The following is a 12,896-nucleotide window of genomic DNA, read 5'->3' as shown; positions in this document are numbered from 1 at the left end:
GTTCTTGTCAGGGAGAGCTACCACTGAATTTTTTCCTGCTATATTTTAACACTCAGGAACTGGTTGTGCAAAGTTTATTTGCATCTTTCTTGCATTGCATGGGAGCGTCCTTGAGAATATCTTATCAAGATTTGCTAGTTTTTTTTTTAATATTTAAAAATCAGTATTTAATTTCAGAGAGTTTGCTTCAATTTATTGGAATTAATTTAAAATTCTTTTGTATTTATATTTTTTCTTTTACATATTTAAAGTATTAAGATAAAGTCATTGCCTAATGCTGTCTGCCATAGTAAAATTTGCAAACTAAGAAAGGTCACATATTGCTTTTCAAGAAAGACTCTTTAGGGCCCTTAATACAATGCTAAAATAGAAGAACTTTGTCAAAAATAAACAAAAGTATGAACTCCTTGGTAAGAGTAGATTCTCTTTGTTTTAAAGAAGTTAAATACATTGGATTAAAATGAGCAAAATATGAGCTCCTTTTGGAAAGTTAAGAAAGGAGGAATAGAGATTAGGAAAAATTCAGAAATTTCCAATCACTGCTTCTCAAATCTAACCACATAATCCAGGACTTCATTTCCCAGAAAACTCTGCATCTGCCCAAGCGAACATTAGTTATGAGACAATGCAGAGATTTCTAAGGCCCATTTCATCACTTAAAGTTTATTTGCTCTCAAAGCTTCTTGTGTTACCAGGATAGAGCATTAAATAGCATTATTATATTTGAGTTATAGCTGTGTCTTATTTTTGTATTGTTAGTTCCAGTGTAGCATGGTAATAAAACATATTTGAAGTATCCGTTCCTGCATACACAGTGCTCTTACCTGTGTTCTCGTATGACACTCACCCTGAGGAAGGTCTTACTGTATCCCCATTTTCAGATATGAAACTGAGATTTGGGAAAGATAACTGATTTGTCCAAGTCCTTTACCTACTAAATGACAAGACATAGAGTCAATCTTGTTCTATTTGCTCAAAAGTTGAATAATTTAAAAATAAAAGTTAAAGGGAAATCCACAATTTATTATATTCTCGTATAACTTGTTAACAAAACATATCATCATAGAATTTTAAAGCTAAAGTCAACTAGGTCTTGTTTTTCAGACCTCAGTTTGGATATCGTCTCTTTAGAAAGACCTTCTTTTAGTACCCTAACTCAGCAGCTTGTTGGTTTTACAATTTACTATCACAATTTATAGTTTTTGGTTTTGATCATGGAACTTGGTTCTTACTTATATCTTTCATTAGACTGTAAAGTTACTGAAGATATGGATTGTGTCTACCATGTTCTCTAGTGAAGCCCCAGCAGTTAGACTAGCTATAGGCACATGTTAGGCATCAGAATAAATTTCTTTTTATCAATTGCATGAGGTTCAGAAACTTAATTTAATTTGTCCATGACCGAGTATTTGTTAGTGGTAAATCCATTAGAACCCTGGAATCCTGTTTCCTGCTGTGCTGCAATGGCTACTTGCAGGGGCCTGCCATGCCTAATTCCAGCTTTCTAATTGTTACGTTGCATGAGAAACCCTCATCTGGTTCCCAATGACTCCCCAAAGTACCCTGAAAAAAGGGAAAGCTTATTCCTACCCTTCTCCTTCATCCAAAGTCAGATAACAAAGAACAAAGTGGTCAGGGACAAATGCTTTCTTCCTGTGAGCAGAAACGTAAAGCATGGTTTTGGTTGGGGTTTTTGTTTGTTTGGCTGGTTTTTGGTTCAGTTTTGCAATATTTGGCTTACTATTCTCTCAAAAAGTCTGCATCCTGTGGACAAGAATCTAAGCCCTTCGGAGACTGGCAATGGCTATTCCACACCCTCTGGGGAGCCTATTTATGAGCACACATGTCTGTAACTCAGCCATTCTCCATATCTGTTGGAGAATAGCAGCCTAATTATCTGCCATCATTTGGTTTTCATTGCTGGCATATTGGTGACACTCCTCTTACCTCAGCCACATATGCAATTAATTCATATGTGTTACCACATTGATCTCAACTGTGAAAATCTGAGCAAAATGCATACTTGGTGCAGTTATCCTTATGTCAGGTAGTCTGTGGTCAGTCATAGCTTTTAATCAATAGATAAAAAGTTGTAAAGTGTCTTAATTTGAGAAAATTGGCTAAACCAAAGAAGCACGAATGGATAGCTACCAACAGTTGAATTTCTCCAAATAGACTCTTTTTTATGGTATGACTTAAACATAAGGCCGTTTTGAGTTATGGTGCTTTTCATTTGACTTGCTTCATCTATCTTTCTGGCAGTTCTGGTTTACACTCCTTAGACTGGTGAATAATCTAAACGTCAACCAGAGAGTCTGAACTTCTATGAGTAACTCATGTGTCACATAATCTATGTGACATAGTACTGCATCACACCTGCAGCAGCATGCTATGGGAATTCTGTAGTTAATTATATACACTGATGTCAACAATGAAAATAAGGTATTCAGGTATCAAAGAACCAACTGAAACTTCTACCCAAAAGCAAATCCAAAGTAAGAAAGGTACCATGAGCTCAGATTATTTTGAAATTTACAGATAAAACCTAGCTTCAAGTACAAATCCTGTGGAAGAAAGAGCACACACTAGGTCTCAGACACCTTGGCAACCACTTTACATATATTATTCCTAATCTTCCCATTTCAAAGATAGAAAATTCTAGTCTCTAAGAGACTCAGTGACTTGCCATGTTTCTCAGACTAAGTTACAGTACATATTTTATTTCCAGATTCAGTTGAATCCTCAGATGCTCCTATATCATGCTATTATGATGTTGGATTAGCTACAGCTCACTGGTCAGGCAAACCTGCAACCAGCACCCCCTCTACTTCATGTTTGCAGTAGAAGCTGCCTCTATTAACCTTCCATGAACCCAGCAAACCTATACATCTTGAGGTGCCTTATTCAAAGCATCTCTCCGTCTCTTCTAAATTATGATAGCTAACAGCTATCATAAAATAAAAGTGATAGCTAATAGCTAATAATAGCTAAAAATACATAACAAGCCTAACTACCTTTTTAATAGGATAAAATTACATAAGATATCGCTGTCTATGAAATTTATGTCTGTTTTATAACTATGTTACACAACTATTTTCATCTTTTATAGTTTTAGTTAATAGTTTATATGTGCAAACCTCCAATCTGTTACAGATTTTCCTCAATTTGCTGGTACATACTCTAGCTTAGGGATTACTGAAATATCAAAACAGATGATAACATATATGCTTTCAGGGAAGAAAAGGATACATCTATGCAGCCCAAAGTTTTCATTTATTTTTTTGATAGGCCCTAGAGTTGATCTTGAAAATTGCCAGATTAGTAGGCTGTCCTAGCCCTGAGAAATCACTAGTCCAGAAGTGGCAATTCCCAAGGCACATATTGAAGCATTCCATTGTCTTTTACCTCAAGGGCTATGTGAAAGTCACTAGCTGAAATCAATACAATTAATAATAAATACAACGTGTTCTACATGGTGTTTTAAGGGGTAGAGTAATAATCTCAAAACAAACTATGGTAGATTTTGTAGCTGCAAAACTATTAGAAACTTTCATAAGGCAGGACTTAAAACAACCTAAGAGATAGTATAGACTGAAAATGGAATTCACTTCTTAAAGAGAATCATGGCCAAAACATATGGGTTATGAAAAGAAAGTAGAATATTTGGGTGGTAGTTTCCCTGTTCTGTGTAAGTACTTTCACGTCAGATATGAAGGTCCTAAAACATAGGTGTTATTTTTCACTGGTCAGGAAAGGACATTAGACTGGATGGTCTGTGGGTCTGATCCATGATAAGTCTTCCGATTGTTGAAAAATATTGTAAGTTGTAGAGCTTCTAGCTGTGAAATATTTCCAAAGAACCCTTTGTCATCTACTTTGAAATCATATTAATGCCCTGTGGCCTTGGAATTGACTCTAGAAGCTTTCAGTTAAATATTAGCCATTATACCTGTACAGAAAAAAATATAGAAAGGCTTATATGAAAAAACAAAAGAGTAACTGAATAATGTACCTTGATTCCTTGATTTTTCTCAGTTACTATGATGATTTTGTCATCTGTTGAAAAGATTTCTCCTAAATTTAATTATCAGACCATCATCTCAAATCTTCAAAGTTCCTTTTTTTTGTCTTTCTCTATTAACAGACAAATTAAAAGGGAAGGATCAAGTATATGAAATGAAATTGTGATGCTCCAGGAACAGTTTTAGGTCTTATGTTTCATTGGAAGAAAAGTCCTCTGTTACAAAGAAAAGTTCAAAAGTTTAAATTATCTAAAATATACAGTGTCCCTGAACCTAACGTATATAATAAGTGTATGGCCTGGAAATCCAATCTCTTCATAGGCGATTTGGATATGCAATATCAGGACTATACTTACAGTTAAAAAAAAAAAAAGATAAAGAAAACTCTTCTTTATCTGAAATTCAAATTTAACTCAGTGCCCCAAATTTTTATTTGCTAAACCTTATATATGTGGAAATATAATATAGTTTATAAATATTATATATATAGTTTAAAATGCATAGTGACTATATCAGTCTTTAGGTATAAATAGTTACAGTATCTTTTGTCAATTTGATTACATCACTACAGCAACTTTCAGAGTTGCGAGAATGTTGGATCATGAGAAATTGCTATAAACATTCTTATGGGAATCACTTTGGGTCTAGGAAACGTCAATTTTTTAGCGTTCCAGTAATATGTGTTATATCATCTCGAGAAGTTTTCAGAAATTCTGAGAAAAATGGACAGCAGAAAAGGGTTAGATAGATAGGAAGAAATATCTAATAATTTGGAGAGCTGTTCAAGCCCTAATCTCAAGATATAGAGCTGCTATATTCAAATTTGTTTGATCTTTTGATATTTTTCAATTCTGTATGAAGGCATTAATGCTTTTTCCCTGCTTTGCCTTTTAATATGTCACTTGAGCAGATACTTGTCCTCTAACTAGCAAGTAGAGTTGATTCTATTGTTGCTTCATCATAATTTTTGATGCAGAATAATGGTAGATATATTCATGCTTGTTTTTCGTTGGATACTTATTGATTACTACATCGCTGAGCATTTAAGGAAAGAATCACTCAATTCTAACATGTTTAGAAGAGTTTCTTTCTGATTTGGCACATGGACAGTGAGAATGACCTCACTGTGTTTGTTCCCTGGCACACCAAAGGTTTGCTGCAGATGTTAGTACAGCAGAACTTGTTTGCTAAGATGACCCATTATGGAACTCTAGCTGATTAAGCAGATGTTAAAGGACAATTGCATGTCCATTATTACTTCTTTGACCATATTACCAACTCAACTCAATTGCGCTTGCTTTTCAAATAAGACCAACCTGTCAATAAAGAAACTGGACATCAAGTTTCATGTGATTGTTAGAGATTACAGGGAAACACAAAAAGGAGGGAAGAGATGAGACACACATTGTCAAATAATCTGAAATGTTAAGAATTGTGGAAATTGTGAGTTTCATAAGGAGTTTTAGACAAGGTACACTATATCCCCCATTCTGTTTTTTTCTTTTTCATTTTAAACTTAGATTTGCTTTACTTCTTTTGGTCTTCATTTCTTCCCATGCAAAATTCTGAAAGTCAAAAGGAAGATTAGAAGCTAGCCATTTTACCACTAAAGAAACTGAGCCCCAAGAAGTTAATTCAGCTTACCCAAGATTACATCTTTGGTTAAGGCCAAAGCTAAGACAGGGACAGACTGTTTACTTCATTTCTCACTAAACTGTATCACTACAGTTTAAACTTCTTTCTACCACTACTAGCATTCTGTGCCTTCAGGAGGAATTTTCAGTCCCTTCACTTTCCTGATGCCTGGGAATTCTTTTTAAGTTATGACTAACAACGTATAAAACATGAGTCAAAAGTTAGTCCCTAATAAAGTCATTGTGACTTTAATGACTTCGGCAGTTGTTTCATTCTGCAAAAACAGGAAGATCCCACACAATAAGGCGCCTGTCTCACAGCTGGGCTCCTGCGTAGACGGCCACCCACAAGAGTAACTAACTGCTGGGGCTGTCTTCCTCTCTTTGACACCTTTTTATTCTCTGTTCTTACAGTTTTCTCCTACTGACCTCATCCTGAGATTATCCATGAGAGGAAGGTACCTGCTTTAGCTTTTCTTTGATAGGGTGAAGAATAGTTTTAATCACTTAAGATTCACTCCTAAGTGATTTTCAGGTCACCCTCAACAGGCCTAAATTAGTCTTAGAAGGAGCTCTTTCATAGGCTTTATACCAGCTTCCTGTGTTATCACTCTTCTGCCTTGTTTTACTCTCAAAAACATAAAATTTTAGATTTGAGAAGAGCCTGAGATCATTCCAGTTCACTCCTCCTATGTGATTAGTTTAAGAACTCATTACCAAGATGGTGCCTATCTTGCCTGCAGATCTTTGCATAAAGCTCAAACTAATTCTCCCACAAGAAATATAGAAAAGTGAAGAAGTGTCCTATCATTTCAGAAGAAACTGGCTTGGACGAATTAATCTCTGTATGCAGTGTAGAAACTAAAGAAAAATTGAAGCCATCAAGCAAACAAAATGTTCCTATCAAGTGTAACTGAATTTTAACTTTTATTACCTATTCTCTACTTTTAAAATAACTTTTCACTATTAAAGGAACTTATTCCAAAAATCAGACAATTTTATAGAAAAGGTATATTCTAGGCAAATAATATTAAATCACTTACCTAGAAAATATATCTTCTTCCCTTTTCACAAAATAGCTGCAATTCCTAGCAGTGTATGTGAATCTAGTGTTGGGCATAAGCTTAAGAAGGCATTGGAGGAATTTTTTATTACTAAGAGTTCATTCACAAACTTTGCTTGTCTGTGTTGAAAAGTGGCATTGGCCATTTCCTCTGGGGACATTATTTCTAGGTAGGCTGTAACAGGGTTTTCCTGTGAAGGCAGATTCTTAGGGAAAATAGTATCTGTGTGCATGAGATGATAGAGACACATTTATCTTTAAAATAAATGTTCCTGTTTGTGAATTTCTCTACTGCATTTAATAAAGTAAATAATGCCCATTTCCTTTCAATCCAGTAATTCCTTGGGACACAGTTTTACCCAGGAGCTATTTTACCTTTGAGTCTGGATGAAACATGTAACTTAATAGACTCCAAAAGTCTTACACTATAAAACTCTGAGGGATGATAAATGCTTCCCTTTCTTTGTTATGGTCTGAAGCATTTTCAATCTGAGTTGTTTTCCTCAGTCATGTAGAGGGAGTTTTGTTTTCTGGGAAGTCTTGGTTGCTGGTAAATAATGTGTCCAAACTATTAGGAGGAGGCAGCCACAAAATTTATCATACGAGTATGAAAAGTTAGGGTTGAAAGGCTGAGATCCTAAAATCATGCATCATTTTCATTTTACACATGAGAGGTGATGTAACTACACAGGAGAGTGAGACCCGAGAATGAAAAGTCAAGATTTGTCTACTACATAGTGGCTGCCTCTGGCTCAACAGAAACACTCCCATGTGGGAATCAGTTGCTGAAAACCCAACTAAGCCTAGCTCCTCAACTGTCTCCTCAGGCTTCACTTCAAACATAATTCATATCTATTCTATTTCTTAATGTGTCTCATCACACAGTTAAACGCTAATCATACTAATTCGACTCTACATATACTAGAATGTAAAAGATACCCTTCCACCCCCCGCTGTCTGCTCCTTGAAGGCCATGTCTGCCTTTCTTAGTTTGTACAGAGCCCAACATAAATGGGCCCTTCATACGTGCTTTTTGATGAGAGCAATGATTGCCTTTACGTCAGTGTAGTTGGGCCCTCCCTTATGGAGGAGGAAACCCAACAGTTGTTGCTAAGCAACATTTAAAGGACTAGGTTAGTTTCTGACACTAAGTGACCTCCATTTGCATACTTCGCCATGTTGTGTGTTTTATTGTTGCCTTAAGATGACTTTGTTTTTTGGTGGCATCGCTATATGCCCTTAGCAAAAGGCTCCTAGGAGAACTAGTTTAGGCCTGGAAAGGAGGAAGGTGATATTCATCTGTTAATGACTTAGATAAGTACGCTGATCCTTTCAGTAAACTATGCGGGAAAGGTGAGGAGTTTGGTTTATTTTCAGCCCTGCAGCTGAGAGCCACCTCCCTGATCCCATATTGAAAGTGATTGACAATGTATCCCAATAGGGCCCTGTGGCAATGGGAGGCTATAGGAAGATAATAAACAGAGAAGTCTTTCCTCTTATAGCTTTTTATGATTCAATTTCTACCTGCTCCTATCTTCTGAGCAGAGATGCTGATGTAGCTGATAAAGAACTGGCCCTACCCTCTCCAGACTGTTAGCTGTTGTGGTTAAACAACGTGCCCTAATATATCTATTCCTACTAGAATGAAAGCTGATTAAAAGCATGAAAAGAGTTTTTGTTTGTTCCTTTGTTTTTTTCACTGCTATATCATCACTCTTTTCCCTGGTCATTTTAGGTATTCAATAAATGGTTGACAAATAAGTGAAAAAAAAGGGGATTATTGAACTAATACCAACCTGATTGACTCTAAAACATTCCTAAGTGTTTCAGAGAGACTAAAGAAGCCAAAATGAGACAATTGTTTGAATGTTATATTTGCCTAAGTCTAGTGCAGAGAAAATTATGGCAGAAATCATCTGTCTCTAAGCTTTTACAAGACATTTTACAATGATTCCAGTAAAGTTTACTTCTTTGCCAAAATTCAGCTTATTGGTCAAAGCAATAAACTTGTCTTCTTCAGCTTCTGAGTCTTCAGCCTAAGTACCTGTCTTTTAAGGATTTAAGATGAGAGGCCATTGTGACTGAGCAGTTGTGTCTTTAAATAATTTGGAAGTCATGCGATTCACAGATTCACCTGGGGTTCAAAATTGCACAGAGGTTCAATAAGTAAAATACGCTAGCTGAGATGATTGATTCAGAGATGCCTGGTTACTAACATATTGTATCACGGGAAACACACCCACATACACAAGTAGGGTTACCCAAAAAGAGGGTGATTGGACATCTTTGAGAACAATGCATGGTGCAGTGAGCCAGCAAGCAGAAATACTGACTTGCATTGGCTTCACCTCCAAAAACCAGGTCTCCTAGGCACAGGCCATGGCGTAACCCCGGGCTTGGATACTTGAAATAAAGCTATTGTTGGATGCTGATGCTCATTTGAAAGGGGAATGCCTCACAGGAAAAAAAGCCAATTGCAAGTTGGGGTTGTTGCCATGGTGCTTTGCTACTCCTTCAACTTGCTATAAATGAAATTATGGGAGTACAGGGGTAGGATAACAGAGGGGAGAGATGAGGAGGGAAATGGGATGAGCCTGGGGCAGGGAATCCCACTGCAGTAAAGCTCTAGTGTTTCCCCTTGCCTGTACTCTAATGTTGACAAGGAGAAGGGAGGGGCTGGGAAGAAGGGGGAGAGAAACATGCAGGGAAGAAATGACTTTCTCAACATGCCCTGGATGGCTAAAATAAAATTAATTTAAATCCTCAGATTTCTAATGTGAGTTAGAAGAGGTAACACTAAATCTCAAACAGTTCACCGTTATTTCAGTTATGACTGTTCATATTTCCTAACACACTCTGCATCCTAAATGGAAAGGTTAAAAGAGTTTAATACATTTGTCGAATGCAATCTAATATGCATATCAATGAGCTAATGGAGGGCAGAAACTTACATGCTGCATAGGAAGTACTTTTCAAATGAAATAAATTAATTCTATTCCCATTCATTTTACTGTGAAAAGAGGCTAAATGCATTAGCACACGCTTGGTGTGCGACAAATAATCCTCCAAAAGCTAGTTCACAAAATTATTGTGTATCGGCCGCCTAGTCTGAAAACAAGCCATGGTCCTAACCTTTTTTAAATGCTTGTTTAAATGTTCAGAAAGTCGATTAATCAAATGCATCATCACTTTGATCAATTAGAGCAGCTAGATTTTTGTGCAGAGGCTGCATCTGCAGAATTCTGGTCTGCAGTGGAGAGAGAGGGTTAAGGAACACCTAGTTGAAATGGGGGAGGGTACCGACTTCAGATTTACTTAAATATTCATGGGGCTTCCTCCATTTTAATCTTCTCCTTTTTAAAAGATGGCTGTGTTTCCTAGTCTGGCAACTCCTCAGGAAAGAAGAATTGCTTCTTCCTTGCAGAGTTCAGCTGAGTAGGACTAATGTAGAAGAGTGGAAACCTCTTCGGCCACCAGGACTATTCATAATTCATAAGTGCTTCAAACCAGCCAGCTGAATACATTTGGACAGGCTCTTGCTCCTTCGTGCAATTCCTGATTTCATTGCTCTCTTCTGCCAGGAAATAAGCAGGGAGCATAGGCTTCTTGCAAGAATGGAGTGCGAAGATGGGCTTTGTTTGGCTTAGGAAATGCCACACATCTTGGAGGTTTTGTCTTTTCTAAGTTTCGATTATTTTATCACTGGATCTGCAGGGCTTTCCTGATCCTTTCGGGATTGCTTTCTCAGAACCGTGAATTCTTTCAAAGGGATTTGTGGATTGTGGCAAAGAGAGCATTCCAAAATGCCTGAGGCAAATTATTTGTTATCTGTATCTTGGGGTTACATCAAGGTGGGTTAATTTGATTGTGTTCTGTGTCTTTGATAAAATGTGAAACATATATCTGTGTGTGTGTGTGTGTGTGTGTGTATGTGTGTGTGTGTGTGTGTGTGTGTGTGTTTGTGAAGTAGAGGACATCTGTAATGATTTAATTTGTGTGTTCATTTAACCCACTGGGACCTCTTATTTTGAAATAAGAGCATGTTATATTACATTTTATTTAAGTGTACTGTGCTGTGTTTTAACCCTATTCTTTTTACTCAATTCTGTTTTTTAAAAGATGCTTCTTTTTTTTCTTTTTCCCTTAAACTTTTCACATATAATCTTCTGTCACCAAATAGGTTATTAAATTATATTTTAGAGGTAATTTCAGACAAATGTATTTTAAAAGTAGTTACAGTTTCAGGTGGAATTATCTTGACATCTATTAAAATTCCTTTTCCTAGGTTTGCATCTTCAAAAGTAATCAGTTGTTAATTCTAAGAAATCTTAAGAAAACCTCTTTTCCAAAAGTGACGTTGGAATAATTTCAAATTGAAGAGATATGTTTTGTGGAAACAGTACTATTTATCTAATGGTATCTGCTCATCCAACCTCTTGATTCCTGGACAGTAGAGTTGGAAACATTTAAAGTGAACATTTGCTCTTTTGAAAATGGTTAATGCATTTTTGTTCTTTATAAACAGTTCAAAAGAATGCTGAACCGGGAGCTGACACACCTCTCAGAGATGAGCCGGTCAGGGAACCAGGTGTCTGAATACATTTCAAATACTTTCTTAGGTAAGATAATAACTGAGAAAAACTTGTTTTATAACTGGGGTTTTCAGAATTAATTTCTACAATCTATTAAGGACATCCCCATGTGAATTTGGGATGGAGTTGAGTCATGTAAAAATCCATTTAAAATAATAACTAAGGCCAGTCTTCAAAAGAAAAAAAAAAAAAGCAGAAAGATCATGTTTTTGAAAAAAACAATTAAAATACCCATCCAAGACAGAGGGTTATTATGGGCTAACTGTATTTAAACGGCCCTCAGCCCCACCTTGTCTGCCTGCCCACTTCCATCTTTGCTAAGACCTCTGAAGTAATGAGGGAAATCCAATCACCCAAGCCCTAGAGACAGCTCCGTTGGCTCCTCTGACATGGTAGCCTTTCAATTCCTTCAATAACTGAGCTTTGAGCAAAAGGTTTCCTCTATGATGTTTTGTAGGGGATATGCTTGAGGAATAATTCCATGGTGATTTGGTCCGTGAGAATAAGCATTGGGAATAATTTGACTATTGCTTTGCTAAGTTATTTATTAAAGATAAATGGATGGTATGGGGGAGAATTTTAATATTATCTTAAGGATTTCGTATTCTGCAAGCAGCCTCATTCTCTTCCCCATCTGATGCTTTATCCATTATTCTCTGTTGTTACATTACTGGTATTTAACACATGATACTGACCAAAAAGGATTGCATGAATGGTCCTCAACTATTGTCATGCATGTTATTTGATTATTTGGGATTTTTGAATTCAGTCTTGAAGGCAACTTTTGTATAATGAACCTATTTGGACTATTTTGATTTAAGAAGTCCTACATAATCTGCAGATCTGTACATCAGAGTAAATGGATAGCATTTAGATTCTGATTTTGTTGACTTTAAATTGCTGCTGAATTATGCTTGCTTATGAAACCTCATTTTCCAGGGAAGTGACCCACTCTCACAGCTGAACATTTCATCCTCTCTTCTTTTTTGGAATAGCCATATAGCATTAAATCAATGAGCATTTTCCTTGACCTGTGGGAGTGCAGAAGACAAGAGTAGAGATTTGGGAACCTCCTCCTAGATTTCAGAGGATCTATGGAAATGCCTGTGTATATGTGCATATTTTCTTTAGCCAGTCTATCATTGATGGGCATTTAGGTTGATTCCATGTCTTTACTATCCTGAATAGTGTTGCAATGAACATAAGTGTACGTGTGCCTTATTGAAACAAATACCTCTTCTGGTTTTATTTCTAAGATCAATCCTATTTCTCTAACACCAAAGCAGTTCTTGCTATCAGCAGATCAATCAGCCCTGTCTTTAAGCAGCCTCATACAGAGCTTACTGCATTACTCTGCAGTGGATGGTCACCAGACATGATTAACAAGTGCCTTTCTAACAGTTTCTAGTATGTGAGTGTCTGCAGCACTTAATTTTCTCCAGCTGCAGTTGCAACGCCTTTGTCAGAGAACAAAGGAGAAGAATTTTCATCCATCCTAGCTCCCAGAGGTGCCTAGAATGTAACTCTACAGAAAACATTAAATACTGATCCTTTTCTTCTCCTTTTATACACTTGAAGAAAGGGA

At 36.6% G+C, this 12,896-nt stretch overlaps 1 protein-coding gene across 3 annotated transcripts in view; it reads left to right on the top strand.

The window, feature by feature from the left end:
* Positions 1-12,896, top strand: part of PDE4B (phosphodiesterase 4B) — a 592,970-nt gene that overhangs the window by 562,640 nt on the left and 17,434 nt on the right. For all 3 annotated transcript variants that reach the window (XM_017877178.1, XM_017877179.1, XM_017877180.1), the window contains one exon: positions 11,245-11,338. In XM_017877178.1, the coding sequence (XP_017732667.1) occupies positions 11,245-11,338 (94 nt within the window). The remainder of the gene's footprint in view (positions 1-11,244; positions 11,339-12,896) is intronic.

Source organism: Rhinopithecus bieti, unplaced genomic scaffold, assembly GCF_001698545.2.
Source record: "Rhinopithecus bieti isolate Rb0 unplaced genomic scaffold, ASM169854v2 scaffold_6380, whole genome shotgun sequence".
Classification (NCBI taxonomy): Eukaryota; Metazoa; Chordata; class Mammalia; order Primates; family Cercopithecidae; genus Rhinopithecus; species Rhinopithecus bieti.
This window is presented reverse-complemented; position numbering and strand designations above follow the sequence as displayed.